Genomic DNA, 17673 nt, shown 5'->3' on the forward strand with positions numbered 1-17673 from the left:
TACATTATCAGGCTGCTATGTACTTTGATATGTACCTTTAATACTATATTTCTTAATATATTTTCCTTGTAATTACTAAAGACTATATGGTGAATGTACTTTGTGGTAGACCTTGAGTAAGATATCTGCATGGAAATAAAACCATTTTCTCTTTTGGGTTCCCATACTTTGCCATGATGAGGCATGCCTTTGCCATTAGCAGAAGCAACAGACACAGGGGAGGGTTTGAAAATACAATGAAGAGGAACAGTATCTTTCCTAAATTTAATTATCAAACAAACAAGTGAGTTGGTTCAGTTCACTTTGGTTCTATGAAAGTTATTTTATTTTGCTGTGCTGGACCACTCCCTCCACCGAAGTCCAGATAATTTCTTTAAACCCACTTCTCTGAAATTGTGAAATACTGAGGTTTTCTAGAGAATGTTATCTAGTCTGTACAATGTTTTATCAAATGCAGCCTGATCAGAGATATGCATCTTCTTTTTAAGATAGAGGATTATTTGATTTATTTATCTACTTATTGATTTAAATGTATATCTTACCTTTCTTTCACCTCAAATCTGAACTGAAATTCAGGGGTCAATATTATTCAGCTCCAATATGCATCTGCTTATCTTCATACTGTATTTTTGATATCATTGTATAGGAAAAAAGTTAATACTGATAAAGCAGACTTTAGGATGATTTTTTTTTTTTGCAGATTATGTGAGGTGAGGGGAAACTTGTTATTTTGTGCCTTCAAATCATTTCAAGAAAGGAGATTCCACCTGAACATTAGGAAGAACTTCCTGACTGAGAGCTGTTCAACAGTGGAACTCTCTGCCCTGGAGTGTGGTGGAGGCTCCTTCTTTGGAGGCTTTTAAACAGAGGCTGGATGGCCATCTGTCAGGGGTGCTTTGAATGCTATTTTCCTGCTTCTTGGCAGGGGGTTGGACTGGATGACCTATGAGGTCTCTTCCAACTCTATGATTCTATGACTTATGACACCCTTAAGGTCAATTTACCACAGGATTTTCTGGGGCTGATGGTGTGTGATTTGCTCTAGGTCACCCGGTGATTTTTATGGCTGAATGGGGATTTGAATCTTTGCCTCCGGAATAGTTGTCCAACGCTCAAACCACTACACCACACTATTTTAGAATTTTGTGTTGTGTGCAAGTCAATACTGGAGGACCAGCATTTTCATGATTCAATAGGGCCCATGATTTTATGTAGTTATGGAATGGTGACATGTGCATAGCTTAATCATGACAATCCCTGTAGTTACCCTCTATAATGATCCTCAGTTATCCCAAAATGCAGGTGGCTGTGTTGATCTCACATGTCAGCTAGCCTGTCAATTTCTATCAATTTTCACCAGTTGATGGATTTTTCCCATTGAATAGCAAACTACCCCATGATACGGTAGTTGAACTTCTTCTTAGGTGATCTCTTGTCTGAATATGATGGCTTTCCAAGGCTTTTATTTTTCTTGGAAAACGCCTGTGCATGGAGGTCTGTGCACAGCCGATCAACACACAGTCTTCACAGAGTGAGGGTCCCAACATGGTTAACATGATGGTGGTGGCTTCTCAATCTGTTGCAGCCTTCTTCCACCTTCACAGCCATTGTAACATATACCATGTTATCTTCCATCTAATCCACCATTTGAAGTCTTCAGGTTTTTGGATTGTGCTTGGTCTGGAACCTTCACTGTGGCCCCTCCTGGGAGTACATGACTCTGGTACATGAACTGTAGTTTAATAACAAGCATAACTTATAACAATGTGTTGCTGAAAGGGAATTCATCTCCCTATCTGTTATGGTGTTGACAGCTAAACTTGAGAGGAAAAATAGAAGTTGAAGGGGATGTGTGGTACATGATGCTTTTGTCCCTACTAAACAGAAAGTTTCAAGGCTTTGATTGTGCAAGTCCTGGGTTGACTACATCAGTGTTCCATATTTAAGCACGAAGGACACTTGGCAAACCAGTGAATTCTGGTTTATGGAGTTTCCTTTCATCTAGCTAAGTTTTTTGCTTGGAGAGTTTGTCTCTTGAGAACTACAGCAAAGTAGGTGTACATGCCAGTAGGCATGATCTCTATGCTGGGGTGATCTCTTTGGACTCATAGTTCTGCAAAGACAAACTGAGAGCCCCTTCGCCAAAACACTTTCAATACATTTTCTGTAAATACTCTCAAGATCTCATTGCATGGCTTCTTTTTTCCTTACTATTATTTCTTAGCTAAGACGAAATCAAAGGAGAATGGCCATATTCATTATCTATCTATCTATCTATCTATCTATCTATCTATCTAAACCAGTTGTTCTCAACCTGTGGGTTTCCAGGTGTTTTGGCCTATAACTCTCAGAAATCCCAGCCAGTTTACCAGCTGTTAGGATTTCTGGGAGGTGGAGGCCAAAACATCTGGGGACTCACAGGCTGAGAACCACTGTGAGTCTAAGCAGAGTCAGTTCTGATTAGTACTTAGAGGGGAGATTACAAAAAAATACCAGGTGCTATGGGCTATATTTCAGAGGAAGGAACAACTCTTCACCATTTCTCGCCTAATAAAACTTCATGAAATGCTTGGGATCACCATAAGTTGATAGGCAATGAGAAGGTGCACACACCTATCTACCTTGTTTACTATTTGCCCACACACTGCTTCTTTGTTTTGGTCCCATATAAGAGACAGTATCTGAATACACAATTGTATTAACTCTAAACAGAATAGTTTTCTACATTTATACAGAAGCACTTGTGACTAAAAGCAGCAAAATATCAAAGTGCTTTGTTGGATGGAGTTACTAGGCATAGTAGCTTCTATTTTTCTTGGTTCTTCTTTTTGTTATGATTCTATTAGAAAGGATTGTTCTTCTTCTTTGCAGAATTGTCTTTTATTATGGAGGAATCTGTTTTGTCATTGTCATCCTCAGTCCTCCATTAGTCTCACTTAAGAGTTGTATTAATCATTTCCTCTTAGGTCATTCATCACCTGCTTCCTTAACAGAGACTAACTCATAGCATTCATGCTTATCTTGGACATAAGATGCAATTTGGGATTACTGAGCAGCTATGAATGTTGCGCAGGAGTGTAATACATTCAGAATTGTCATTTACTGATGCACATCTCCTTTAAAAACTGGTTGGTCTAGGAGAAAAGAAATTGACTTAGTCAAGTTTTGTTTATTTGTTCCTATTGCAACAAATTATTCTCCTAAATTAGATGCTTGATTCTTAACTGTTGAGATTTATTTTCTTGATTAAGCAGCCTATTACCAAGGATTCCTGCTGCTTTGGTAAAAGAATTTCTGAACCCAATTTATTGTAGATCAAAGAAGCAAATCCATTATAATGGCGGTACGCTTTAGCCTTAAACACCTCACTCGATTATGTAAACCATATTTCAGAATTGGCAGTTCTCTAGCTCCCACATGCCAAAATCCTCAACAGTTGAGCACAACCCACTTGAAAGATTACACGTAAAACCATATTGGATTTGGAACAGGAAAGGTGGGCTTTAGCAAATAACTAAAGAGCACTCCTCAATGCATTTTTCTTATTTTTTAATGTAGCTTTTGCTTATCATTTACTATAATTGCAAAATCTGGAGAGTACAACCCATTTCCTCAATAGCTTACAATAAATCTCAGTCTGCCCTTGATTCTGTGAATGGTGGTTCTCATGTATAGGATGTATTTAACCTTAATCCAACCTCTTTTTTTTGTCCTATCCAGGAAGGTTTACTATTCTTTCATTATTCCTGTAACAAAGGGTTACATTGTTGTGATCATGCCAACTGGCAATAGTACTCTTTCCCCTGCAACTCTTGATCATGATCTTTGTTACATCTTTGGCCGTTAATGCACAATGCAGTGAAGCCATTTCTCCTTACATTGCTATTTTATTATTTTTATCTATATATGTTAGTTGCCACTTACTATTTATTTATTTATCGTATCAGAAGAGAACCAAGGATACAGTTGTAAGGTATTTAAAAAACACACAGCTTTAAAAACTTGGCAATATACTGAATGTCTTTTGACCAGTAGCTAGCTACTTGGAGTGCCTCTGGTGTTGCTATAAGAAGGTCCTCCATTGTGCATGTGGCAGGGCCCAGGTTGCATTGCAGCAAGTGGTCTGTGGTTTGCTCTTCTCCACACTCACATGTTGTGGACTCCATTTTGTGGTCCCATTTCTTAAGGTTGGCTCTGTATCTTGTGGTGCCAGAGAGCAGTCTGTTCAGCGCCTTTCAAGTCGCCCAATCTTCTGTGTGGGGAGGCTCTCATTCGGTATCAGGCATGGCTTGAGGTTCTGAGTTTTAGCCTTCCACTTTTGGATTCTCACTTGCTGAGGTGTTCCCGTGAGCACCTCTGTAGATCTTAGAAAACTATTTCTTGATTATGGTGTTGACGGTCTGGCTGATAGCCAAACGGGGTGGGCCGGAGAGGTCACTGCCTTGGTCCTTTCACTATTGGTTGCTACTCCCCGGCGGATGTCAGGTGGTGCAATACCGGCTAAACAGTGTAATTTCTCCAGTGGTGTAGGGCGCAGACACCCCGTGATGATGCAGCATGTCTCATTAAGGGCCAATGTCTTCACTGTATCTGGTTGTGATCCCCAGGTTGTGCCAGTCAGCTTTTGTATGATAGCTGGCACAACCTGGGGATCACATATCATATGAAAGCCCCTTACTAATATAGTTGATATTTCATCTTTTTACTATTAAATGTTTAAACATCATAAGGATTGAATAAGGATTCTACTTATAAATTCATTCCTGATCACCTTCCATCTGGAAAAGTAGACTCACATCTAGGACCTCCAGAGTACAAATGATGTGCTTTACCACTGAGCCTGCAGTACCATGCATTAATGTGAAGAAGGAATGGCAAAATACTTTTGTTATTGTCAGACCTGTGGTGATTGTAAGGTAACCTTATCATGGGATTAGCTTGGCAATATTTGTTCATATTTTGACTTTGCCTTCCTCCTAGGCTGAAAGTGCGTGATGTCTCCAGTGTCATCCAATGGGTTACCTTAGCTGAGTGGGGATTCAAATCCTATTCTCCAGAGTCATAGTTCACCATGCTGACATCATGTTATGTGCCCCACAAGGCTTTCAATGCCAGGGCAATATAGTTACATATCAGGCCACATGAGTCCTGAGATCATCAGGAGAGGCCCTCCTCTCAGTCCCACCACCATCACAAATATGGTTGGTAGGAACAAGAGAGAGGGCCTTTTTGGTGGTGGTCCTGCAGCTCTGGAACTCCCTCCTCAAAGAGTTATGTTCGGCCTCCTCGTTATTGGCCTTTCACTCCCAGGTGAAAACATTTTTATAGAAGCCTTTCCAAACAACTCACAATAGCAGCTTCTCGGTCAGACAAGACTCACGCGGCCAAAGTCTTGGAGCTCGGAGACATTTAGTTTAATGTTTTAACATTTTAGGACAACCTCAGTAGCCTGAAGCATAGGGATTTTAATGATAATGATATATGTTTTCATGCTTATTTATATTTATGTAATTAGTGTTTTATGCAATGTGTTGATTTATTGTTTATGTGTCGGGTTGGTGGGATGATGGTTTTCTGTATTATGTAGTTTGTTTTTCTATTTTGTTTGCCATTTTGAGCCCCATCCATAAGAGAAAACAGGGGTAAAAGTGAATAAAATAAATAAATAATAATTTGTACAGTCTTACAATTACAAACAACACTTTGAAGGCAACCATAAGGCTGATGTGGCCCTTGATGAAAATGGGTTTAGCACCTCTGATCTTCAGAAAGAAAGTAAAAACTTGGCTCTGGGACCAAGCCTTTGGCCAATAGTGCAGAGCAATAAGTGAAGTGGAATTATGTGCAGTAGTGATTGGCATGGCTTTTGACTATGTCCTTGCATTGCATGATTTTAATAATGTGTTTTAATGTTTATATTGCTTCTAATTTTTTTGTGTTGATGTATATGTTTATTTTATTGTTAGTTGATATGGCATTGAATTGCTGCCAATTGTAAGGTCACTCTGAATCCTCTTCGGGTTGAGAAGGGCAGGATATAAATACAGTAAATAAATAAATCTATGGTATTAGGAGAATCATCTTATACTAGCTGTATGTAACTATTTTAGTATAAATATTGCCTGAAGAATTTTAAGAAACTATTGCTTGTGTGTGTTCATGTAACTATGTTTCCCAGTCATTGTGGTTCTCCGGCATTCACATCTTTTTTGTGGACTTCCAGTGGTGTTTGGGACCAATTCCCATTAAAGAATTACAATATTATTGTTCCACTTTCACTACCCTGGTTCTGTCTTGTGGGTACTGGGATTGGCAGTTTGGGGAGGAGCATTTAGAATTGGGTTTGAATTCCTGCTCAACCATGAAACCTGCTGGGTGACCTTGGGTGAGTCACATTTTCCAAGTTTCAGAGGAAGGCAATGGTAAACCTTCTGAACTAAATCTTGCCAAGAAAAACAATAGATTCAGATTTGGGTCTTTTTAGATCAGAAGCAACTTGAAGGCACACAGCAACAACAAATTTCAAATGCCCAGCCAGAGCACTCACCAAATTGCTAACTTCAGAATTCCATAGGATGGACTCAGGATGGTTACAGAGGAATAACATTGATATGATTCTGTAGTGTGAAAGGCCTCAGGTTGAATCCTGGATTGGGTAGGGCTTTGGTGTGATCTGGCATCATTTGTTTCATGTCCTAAAAGGAGGGTTACCCAAGAAAGGCCCTGTGATCATGCTAGTAATCACCTAAGGTTAATTCACACTTGTAAGTGTGACATATATTTGCAGTCATATCTCCTAAATGCCTGGAGCTGTGAGATGGACTACTAAATACCTAGTACACACCTGTCTTTTAAGACCTCATTGCCACAATTGTGTGGAATGTGCCCAGAATTGTATGTGTGTGTATCACAACGTGTCTGCTGTAAATACAAAAAAAATCTGCAAAATTAGGCATGGTTTGCTAGGTCATTCTTCAGTTAAGTCATTCTCACCATAGTCACACAGCTACCCTACATACTCATGTATAAGTCTAGAATTTTTTATCAAAAAATCAACCCCCAAAACTTGGGTTGACATGCATAGGCCAATGCGGGTACAGTACCTTAATCAGGATTAGAACCAGCCCTTCTCTGAGTAGAGTGGAGAAAGGAAAACCCAACAGAAGTACCAACCTCATCTACTCTCTCTGATATGATGCCACACCTGGCCTTTCTGAATGCCTGAGTGGGGGATAATGGCCAGAGGAGACATTTTTTTACCTTTCCAGAGAATGACCCTCAACTTCTCCGTGGGTCAAATCGGAATCCATAATTTTGCCCCTAAAATCTGCCGATTACTTTTACATGAGGTTGGCTTATACATAAGTATAAATGTTAAGGAGTTGCTCCCATATTATAAAAAGAAAAAATAAGTCAAAGAAACATTTAAAGAGATTCTCTTTTCTGTTCTGATTTTTCCTTGCATGTTAAGATTCAATATCTGATCCTTAGAGCAGAATTTGCCTTGTTGAGATATATATCAATCAATCAATCAATCAATCAATCAATCATGTGGTTGGTTGGTGAAATGTACCCAAAACATACATCAGGAAATGCTCCCTTTAGTTTTTTTACCACAGTGGGGCCTGATAACCCACCTATATGTTTTAAAAATTAGCCAGTATAGCAGCACCTGAGATCCACTGGGAAGTAGTAGCCAATAATGAAAGGACCAAGGCAGTGACATCTCTGGCTCATCCCCTGTTCACCAATGCCTTAAATCAAGAAATGATTTTCTAAGTTCTACAGAGATACTCACAGGAACACCTCAGCAAGCAAGAGTCCGAAAGTGGCAGGCTAAAACCCAACAGCTCAATCCATGGCTGATACCAAATGAAAGACTCCCCCCTGGACACACAGAAGACTAGATGACTTGAAAGGCACTGAACAGGCTGCGCTCTGGCACCATAAGGTGCGGAGCCAACCTTAAGAAATGGGGCCAAAAGTGGAGTCCACCACATGCAAGTGTGGAGAAGAGCACCTATTACAATGCAGCCTGAGCCCTGCCACATGCACAATGGAGGATCTTCTTATAGTGTCATCAGAGGCATTCCAAGTGACCAGCTACAGGTCAAAGGGCATTTAACAAAATGCCAAGTTTTTAAACTTCGTGTTTTCTCAAATACATCACAATTGTATCCTCAGTTCACTCCTGATATGATAAATAAATGTTGTAAACAAGCAAATCTCCATATATTTTTGGATGCACGTTTGCACATCCTTTAGAATGCAGATATGTGAAGAAAGGAGAGATTGAATAATGACACTTCTTATTTTAATAATTGTACCGATTGTGGAAAATCTCCTAAAACTAGTGCCCACTCTATTTTCAGATTAAGCTTTCCTGTGGATTGTTTTTAAAACTGCAGTATTAATATATGGTAATTACGAACATCTATATCCACTTCTGTGATTAAGTCCCAAATCTTACAGGATCTGTTAAGCTCAATTTGGGTTTCATGGAAGCATTAGTGAAATCATCACATGGAGGATAAATAGAACGAATTCACATATTTTTATCTTGTGGTTTTGAAAACTGAATCTCAGAAACAACTAAACTTTAAAATAGTTGCTGCCTTTGCTGCCTTTACTTGTTGGATCTTGATAGTACAATTACAGTGTTGTTGTGCTAGGTTTTAAAATGCCAACTACCTAGTAGGGGACAATCTGGATGTACAGGTTTGCCTATGTAAATATTTAGTACTGCACATACATAGAGTTTAGGTTATGCATCTTACTTTTTACATCTTGTATTTATGGAGATTGGGGGAAAAAACACAAAAAATCTTTAGTTCTCATAGAGTAAATTTCATCTCCCCTCTTACTCTTAAGTTACAATGCACAGTTTGTCCACTGAAAAACAATCATGGTATAGAAAAGGCATTGAGATGCTTTGTTTGAATTAACATGTATGACGTTTGGAGCTTAAAAACCTGACTACGCAATGGGTACTGAAATCTTCAGTCAGCAAAATCATTAGCTATGCTGGATGGGAGATTTTGAGAATTGCAGTCCAAATAGATAACTTGCCCAAGAACAGAACAGGATTTTTTTTTTAGAGATTTGCAATTTATATACTGAATTGTGTTGGCCATTGCTTAATCAGCTTTAAAAATCATATGTCATTTATCGTGATCTTTTTCACAGTAATTCAGTGTGCTGTAAATAAAATACACTTTGGGAATTCCTGACTAATACTTTTTTTAAAAGATAGTCCTCCATGTGAATCCTGTGCACATATGCAACAATACATAGTGAGCCATGTTTCCACGTTCTGCCTTCTTTTAACTCACTTCACTTGAAGTTTTCATCGATTGACAACAAGCCAACTTCAACTTATGCAGTGATTCTCAACCTGTGAATCCCTAGGTGTTTGGCTTTCAACTCCCAGAAGTCCTAACAGCTGGTAAACTGGCTGAGATTTCTGGAGTTGTAGGCCAAAACACTTGGGGACCCACAGCTTGAGAACCACTGACTTATGGCAACTCTATGAATGAAAGAACCACCTTGACTGGCTCGTGCCAGAGTCTTTGCAGTTTGATCTTTAAATCCTCATATAGTGTCAGCTTTTCTAGTTGTTTCTCTTCAATCCTGCTGTCACCAGGGATTGCAACGACGACAATCCATACTTTTTTTAACACAATCGTAAGGTCAGGAGTATTGTGCTCCAGAACTCTGTCTGTCTGAATCCGGAAGTTCCAGAGGAGTTTGATGTGTTCATTTTCTGTAACTTTTTCAGGCTTGTGATCCCACCAGTTCTTTGTCACAGGTAGATGTATGTGTGGCACAGGTTCCAATGAATCATCTGAGTCATGGTGTTGTGCCTCTGCTTGTAGTTTGTCTGCATGATCTTCTTGCAGCAGCTGAGGATGTGATCTATTGTTTCATCGGCTTCCTTGCATTATTAATAATAACAATTATTATTATTATTGTTGTTGTTGTTGTTATTGTTATTATTATTTCTTATTCACCACTTCCCAGGGATAGGGCTATTAATAATCATGTGACTTGACAGTCTCTCATTCATAGGATTATCATAAGTCCAAGGAGTTAACAATAACAAGGCAATTAACAGGAGGCAGCTCTTGGAACCATGCCTTAGAAGTTTTGAACATGTGCACAGGATTCACATAGTAGATTATACTAAATTCTCAAACTGATTTCACTTACAACGGACGAATTTACTGTAAAGGCAATTACCATACATTTAGTATATGTCTAATTAAACCATGTGCTTTGCTCCACCATTTGTGTATTCTGACCTGGCAGGAATTAATGCTATGGTTTGTTGGAAGGAGAAAAAACAGAGCACCAGGCCTGGCACGACAAAAAAAGAAGCACTGAACAAAGGTTTGTGATTTGTTTAGCTGTACTGGCTGCATGTTGCTCTTGGCCAAGAAGGTTGTTCAGTGAACTGGACTAACATGTACTACTAGAAAACTGATTTTTTTTGTCTGTTGAGTTGACAAAGAAATGAACTGGTGGTTTTTGTTAATAAGTTTTATTTGCCTATTTTTTTTAAAAAAATAATTGTCTTCATTTATATTTTATAGTAAGTAGTTATCTTAAAATAGATATTTGAAACAATCTTTGGCAACGCAGACAATTGATTTGAACATTGTTTTTTTCTGTTTCCTTATAGAGAAGCATTTCTTAAGTGTGAAAAGGTGTTGAATTTATTTATTTCATGTCAAAAGCATTGCATAAATAAATATAAAACTGATAAAATAAAGAGAGCACAAGCAGCTAAATAATTTAAGACCAAAAACGGGCAACAGCAACCTCATTGTCGATAGCTTTGAACAATACTTTCTCTGTGCATGAGGCAGGGCATTGTGGACAAGCATACAGATATGAAATTGTTTGTTCTGCAGTGTCCTTGCAGACGGCCAATTCTCTCACACCAGAAGTGACTTGCAGTTTCTCAAGTTGTTCCTGAGGTCCCCCCAAATAAAACAAATAAAAAGGAAAATCAGCCAGTTTAGCAAGCTTTGCAAATGCTTCATTGTTATCAACAAACATTTGATTTTTATTTATTCTGTTTCAAAAGCATTGCATAAATAAGAATATAATTGATAATAGAGGGAGCACACATGGTTGAATAATTTTAAATAAAAAATGGGCAACAGCGACCACATTGTCTGTAACTTTAAACAATTCTTCCTCTGTTCATGAGGCAAGGTATTGTGGGCAAGCAAACTGATGTGGAATTGTTCATTCTGCTCCACAGTCACACAAGGTGGAGGATTCTTCTAGATAGTGCCATTTTGCCAGGTTGTCCTTTGATCTGCCCACTCCACTTCTGAGTCTGTTCAGGGACTTCCAAATTACCTATTCTTGGTTTGCCCCTGGAAGCAGACCCTCGTTGGGTGCCATCCAGTTGGGATTTCCTGGTTTAGCTGCCCAGTGTGTTGGATGAGGCATTATTTTCTAACATTGAATTTAAAATTAGTATTCTTGAAATTTCTGTGAATATAGCCAGGAAATGGAAAACCCGACATATGAATTGAAGGCCTCAGTTGGCAACTTAAATTACTTAAACACTTCGGAGCAGTAATCTGTTATTCCAGTATGTACCTATGGATTGATGGTTCTCTAGGGTTTCGTATTAATTATTTGAGAAGGGTATGTGCACAAAATTGTTTAAGATAACAAATTGTTCAGTTTCCCCAAAGATATGAATCTGAACAGAGCATGAGGATAGATTCAGATTTAAGTTGCACTTCTACTGGTGTAATGTCTAATTTCTGTTAGTACTACCAGAGAAGAGGGAAAAGGCTTTGGGTAGGCATGGGACGGAAAAGGCTATGATGAAATAATAATAATAATAATAATAATAATAATAATAATAATAATACACTTTATTTCTACTCCGCCACCATCTCAGCTTACATGGGGCCAAGCCTGGACAACATAATACAGCAATAAAATCAAAGCATATACAACAAACAACATTATCGAAATGACATTAAAAGAGAAAAAAAATCTTAAAATAAACATTCCAATAAACACAATCATGGTAGAGATGACAATGGGCGGGCCACATATTCTGGATAAAAACAGGGATTGGTGAAATAGTCTGCTTAGATCTGGCAGATTTGCTTGCCTTCCCATGTCACTATTATGGATCCTGGTGGAGGGTACCATCGATAGTTTACATTAACAGAAATCCTATTTTAGGTCTGTATCCACTCTTCTGCCCTTTGATGCATCTCCCATCTTCTGGAAAATGTTACTGAGAGGGTCGCAGGAACCAGCTTAATGGAGTCAGTTGTGGGTATACAGAGAAAATAAAAAACCCTAAACTTTAGAATCCATCTTATAGTGTTTGTCTAAGTTGACTTAACACTTAATAGAAAATATGTGAAAGGTGTAACTGTAAATCATAAGTGCTTTGAGAAGTTTTCTTTAGAACATTGTTTTATTCATCATGTTGCTACAGCAAGCCTAAGCTGACTAAAGTTGTATGTATTTGAGGATAATCCTTGGTGAAGGCAGTAGGAAAAGAGGAAGGCAGCATGGCAAATAAATAAACTCCCATGAGGAAGCAACATACCCGAGTTTACAAGTCCTTAGCTGAGGTGTTAACAATAAGGACTTGTAGAGATTCTCATATTCATAGGATCACTATAAGTCAAACTCAACTTTACAATCAACAACAACATTTAATGTTGATGTGTTGTCGAAGGCTTTCATGGCTGGAATCGCTGGGTTGCTGTGAGTTTTCCATGCTGTATGGCCATGTTCCAGAAGCATTCTCTCCAGACTTTAGGTCAGGGGTCCTCAAACTAAGGCCCGGGGGTCGGATGCGGCCCTCCAAGGTCATTTACCCGGCCCTTGCGCAGGGTCAACCTAAGTCTGAAATGACTTGAAAGCCCACAACAACAACAGTCTTATCTTATCAGCCAAAAGCAGGCCTACACTTCCCATTGAAATACTAATAAGTTTATATTTGTTAAAATTGTTCTTCACTTTAATTATTGTATTGTTTTAAGTGTTTTTTGCACTACAAGAAAGATACATGCAGTGTGCATAGGAATTCATTCATGTTCTTTTTCAAATTATAATCCGGCCCTCCAACAATTTGGGGTACGGTGACCTGGCCCTCTGTTTAAAAGGTTTGAGTACCCCTGCTTTAGGTTATAGTGGTATACCTATGTTAAGCTTGCTTTCCTGCAGTAGTTTCCTGCAGGGATATACATTGTTATGCAAACTCTCTTCATTATAAGGCATCCAATCATGAGGCATAAAGTTGCAATTTTAAAAAACCCTTGTATGAATAATGTTTTCAATTCTGATATTTATTCACAGGCCCTAGACAGCCTCTTTCTCGTTACATTAGGTGGATCTCATTATTCAACTGTCGTTAAATTATCATTAAAGTACGTTTGTTCAGTTTTAAAGGGAAGCATATAATTTGATTTGTTGAGTGTATGGAAATTTTCCAAATTATTTCTGTGTTTTGTTTTCCTATGGAAGTTCCCATGGTAATATTGATAACAAATTACGTTTTAGTCTGACATTTTAAAAAATTGACTTGTCTATTAAAGTATCAGCTAACAAGTTTATACAAGTTTATTCAGTATTGCTTGATTCCCTTAAAATCCGTGTCTAGGCAGTGTCCGAGTTACAAACACCCACCTTACAAATGAACTCATATTAAAAACAAAGATGAGACAACAGGAAGTGAGAGAAATCTACCACTAGGAAGGGGAATTCACTCCTAAAAGAGTTATCATGGGGAAAGGGGGTCTCCACTGAAGATTTCTCACTAAAACCATGTTTCCATAACAAGCCAAATTTTCAAAATCCAATTATTGTAAGGACAGAAAGTGGGGTGAAATCTTCTGAAGAGGGGCACAGACAGCAAAACAAGCACCAGAAGGGTTCTAACCCTTCCCTATGATATCAAAAACTTGCACATATATATTGTAGCTCTCTCTCTCTGTATGTGTGTATGGCTGGCTGGAGTTACACTTTACAATGTATCTTTTCCAACTTACATACAAATTCAATTTAAGAACAAACCTAGAGAACCTATCTTGCTCATAACTTGGGAACTGCCTGTATATTGGTAATACATTGCATAGCTTTCTATTTGAAACTTATTCCCCCAGAGTAGTTGTTCTTAACGTGTGGGCTGCGGACCACCAGTGAGCCATAAGGATGAAAATCTGGTCCGTGAGCCTCCTTCCTCTTTATTTATTTTTTTATTCTTGCTCATTTTGTACCGCCTGCCACTCCTTCCCTGTTGCTGACCATGGCATATGTTCTGTGTCAAAAATTAGGGCTGATGTAGTCTATTCAATGCAATTGTCTGAATCAGTACCCCAAATGGAATTAAAGTTGACCCAAAACTGATTTGTAAACCTTTTGGTACTAATGTTGGAGAGTGGTCCCTGGTCAAAGTGGTCTCTGTTCAAAAAATGTTTGGGAACCATTGCCTCAGAGGTAGAGAAACCAGCTCTAAATATCTTAGCATTTTTTCAATGTTGCAAAATCAATCCTTTCATGTCTCTGTTTGGATTTCCATGTTGTTTCATGCATGAGGCTCCACCTTCCCTTGCAAAGTTCTTCATTACATTACAGTTTTTATACCTCCCAGAGCAGCACTGTGTCCCTTGAGTCATTGAATTACTGCAATAAAATCAGGGAGCAAATAGTTGGCTGTCTCCATGGATGTGCATCTTATCCACATCTTCCTCCTTTGAATTCTAGATTGTATCTACACTATAGAATTAAGGCAGTTGACCCTACCTTAACTGTCATGGCTCAATGATATGGAATCCTTGAATTTGTCGTTTGGTGTGGTCCTAGCACTCTTTGACAGAGAAAGCTAAAGATCTTTTAGAATTACAACTCCAATGTTTCTATGTCATTGAGGTATGGCAGTAAAAGCAGTGTCAAGCTGCGTTAATTCTGCCATGTAGATGCTCCTAGTCTATACTCAAATAATATATGAAAGTCTGGAATTAAAGTTATGTACACTGGCTTCTGGTTCTGTTAGTTATGGACAATGCACTAGGAAGTCTGCTACAACCCAGCATCCCTAGGGTGGAGCTAATAATTGGAATGTTTTGATTGATAATTTTGTTTGCACCCATCTCACACATTGTTGCTTGAGACACTCTCCTTCCATCAACATCAAATGCATCAAGTTTTCCTAACTTGTTTCTTTTCTGTGTTTCATTGTAGATTTCAGAACAATGTGTGATCTCCCCAATTGCCTTTACTGATGAGTGACTTCAAAATAGGTGGGCAAGTTATAATTTGCTGCTCTGCTGCTTGATGTTACATGCATATCCAGGGAAGCAAGTCTCTCTCTCCGTCTAGAGAGAGACAGTAAGATGCATGTTATGAATTGTGTCTCCTTGGTGAATGATAAAGAAAATGGAGCTATTTCAGTTGAAGCTGGATTAATGACTGGAGATACATCAGAACCAGAAGAGCAACTGCCTCAACCGCCTCCACCTCCTCCACTCCCTCCGCCATGTCTATCCACAGAAGCTGGACTTTCTTCACCAGCAGTGGTGCCCCCGCCTCCTCCTCCTCCACCTCCATCCCTGAGCAAAACTTCATTCTCACAGCTGGTCAATGGACATGGGCACTCAAGCAAGAAGAAGCGAATACGTAGCTTCTTCTGGAAAACTATCCCCGAAGAACAAGTCCGTGGTAAAAACAACATCTGGACTATTGGTGCTAAGCAGAACTACCAAATTGACACAAAGACAATTGAGGAATTCTTTGGCCAGCCAGAGGGAAAAGCACCTTTGGATTCAAAAAGCAAGGCTTCACGGCGATCATTTAAAGATACCAAGCAAGAGGTAAGCATGAGCATGCAAAAAAGAAACTGTTTATCCATTTTTAAATTAAAGAATATTCCATTCATTAATAGTAAATCATAATCATTTACCATCCTTTGTGTCCTATGACAGAACTGAAAACCTGGACTTATAGTACTTTATTTTTAATTAAAGTAAAGATTTAAATCTTGATTCCGCCATGTATCAACATCTTTCATGTTATGACTCAGAATTTGTTGCATAGGTTGAGCATCCTGTATCCGGCATTCTTAAATTAGAAATATTCAAAATCGTCCACATGGGTGGCCGAGATGGTGACATCTTTGCTTTCTGATCATTCAGTGTAGACAAACTTTGTTTCATGCACAATGTTGTGTGTTAAATTGCCTTCAGGCAATGGGAGTAGACTCGATTAGCAGGAAAGGGGTTTAAACTCCCTATGTGGCACCTATATGCAGATGACACGCAACTCTACTACTCCTTTCCATCTAAAGCTAAGGAAGCTTTCCTGATCCTAAACCAATGCCTGTATTCAGCAATGGACTGGATGAGGGCAAACAAATTCAAATTTATTCCAGACAGGACAGATGGTCACTTAGAAGGCAGACCAGGGAATAGGGATCCAGCCTGTGCTGGATGGGGTCACACTCCCCCTGAAGTCACAGTCTCGCAATTTGGGGGACCTCCTGGACTCGACATTGAACCTGAAGGCCCCAGTATTTGCAGTGGCCGGGAGGGCCTTTGCACAATTAAAACATGTGCACCAACTGTGCTTATTCCTTGAGAAGCCAGTTCTAGTCATGGTGGTACATGCCTTAATTACATTCTGTCTGGATTACTGTAACATGTTCTAGGTGGGGCTGCCTCTGAAGAGTGTTCAAAAACTTCAGCTGGTCCAAAGAGCTGCAGCCAGGTTGCTCACTGGGGCTGGCTACAGGGAGCAGATGACCCCCTTGTTGCTGCAGCTTCACTGGCTGCCAGTCTGTTATTGAGTACAATTCAAAGTGCTGGTTAAAGCCCTCGATAGTTCAGGTCTAAGCTATTTGGCTGACCACATCCCCTTGTATGAACCTGCCTGGGCCCTGAGATATTCTTCTCACAGTCCCACCACCATCTCAAGCTCAGTTGGTGGGAATGAGATAACGGGCCTTTCCTGATTCTGGAACTCCCTGCCCAGGAAAGCCAGAATGCCCCCTTTCCGGTGGCAGGCTAAACCCTTTTTATTCAGACAGGCTTTTAAAGAAGGGTTTTAAGATCATTTCAGGAAGTGTGGTGGTTTTTAATTTAGGGGGTGCTGTGGGTGAGATTGGGGGAGAATATGAGTTTTAAATGTCATCTTAGTGTATCTATTTTAATTTTGTTTTTACTAGACTGCAACTATTTAAATGCTTTCTAATTTCTTTTAAACTTTTGTATTGAAACTTGTCTAGTGTTTAGTGCTAGCTGCCTTGAGTCCCTACGGGGGGAAAAGGCGGGGTATAAATAAAGATAATAATAATAGCAATAATAATAATAACAACTTTGCTGATGTTAGTTATAATTTTCAATAGATTACATTTTATTTAAGTTATCGTTGTTATGTTTAAGATGTCTTTATGTGAGGTTTTTCTGGGTTATTATATTTCTACTTATTGTCATTGAGGCATTGAATGTTTGCCTTTTTGTTTGTTGGAATCCGCCCTGAGTTCTCCAGGGGAGATGGGGGGAATATAACTCAAGTTTTATTTTCATTATTATATTATGATGTTTCATAGTGGAAATTGGGAAAGGAAGTAATGGGCTAGGGCTGTTGGTTGGAAAGGAGTCTGTAGCATCCATGTTTGTTGGAGTG

The 17673-nt window shown here is 39.0% G+C and overlaps 1 protein-coding gene across 1 annotated transcript in view; it reads left to right on the forward strand.

The window, feature by feature from the left end:
- FHDC1 (FH2 domain containing 1) overlaps window positions 1–17673 on the forward strand; it is a 66162-nt gene that overhangs the window by 7255 nt on the left and 41234 nt on the right. The window contains exon 2 of the mRNA XM_060778832.2: window positions 15235–15863. Coding sequence (XP_060634815.2) covers window positions 15387–15863 — 477 coding nt within the window. The 5' untranslated portion in view covers window positions 15235–15386. The remainder of the gene's footprint in view (window positions 1–15234; window positions 15864–17673) is intronic.

This window comes from Anolis sagrei, chromosome 5, assembly GCF_037176765.1.
Source record: "Anolis sagrei isolate rAnoSag1 chromosome 5, rAnoSag1.mat, whole genome shotgun sequence".
Lineage (NCBI taxonomy): Eukaryota > Metazoa > Chordata > Lepidosauria > Squamata > Dactyloidae > Anolis > Anolis sagrei.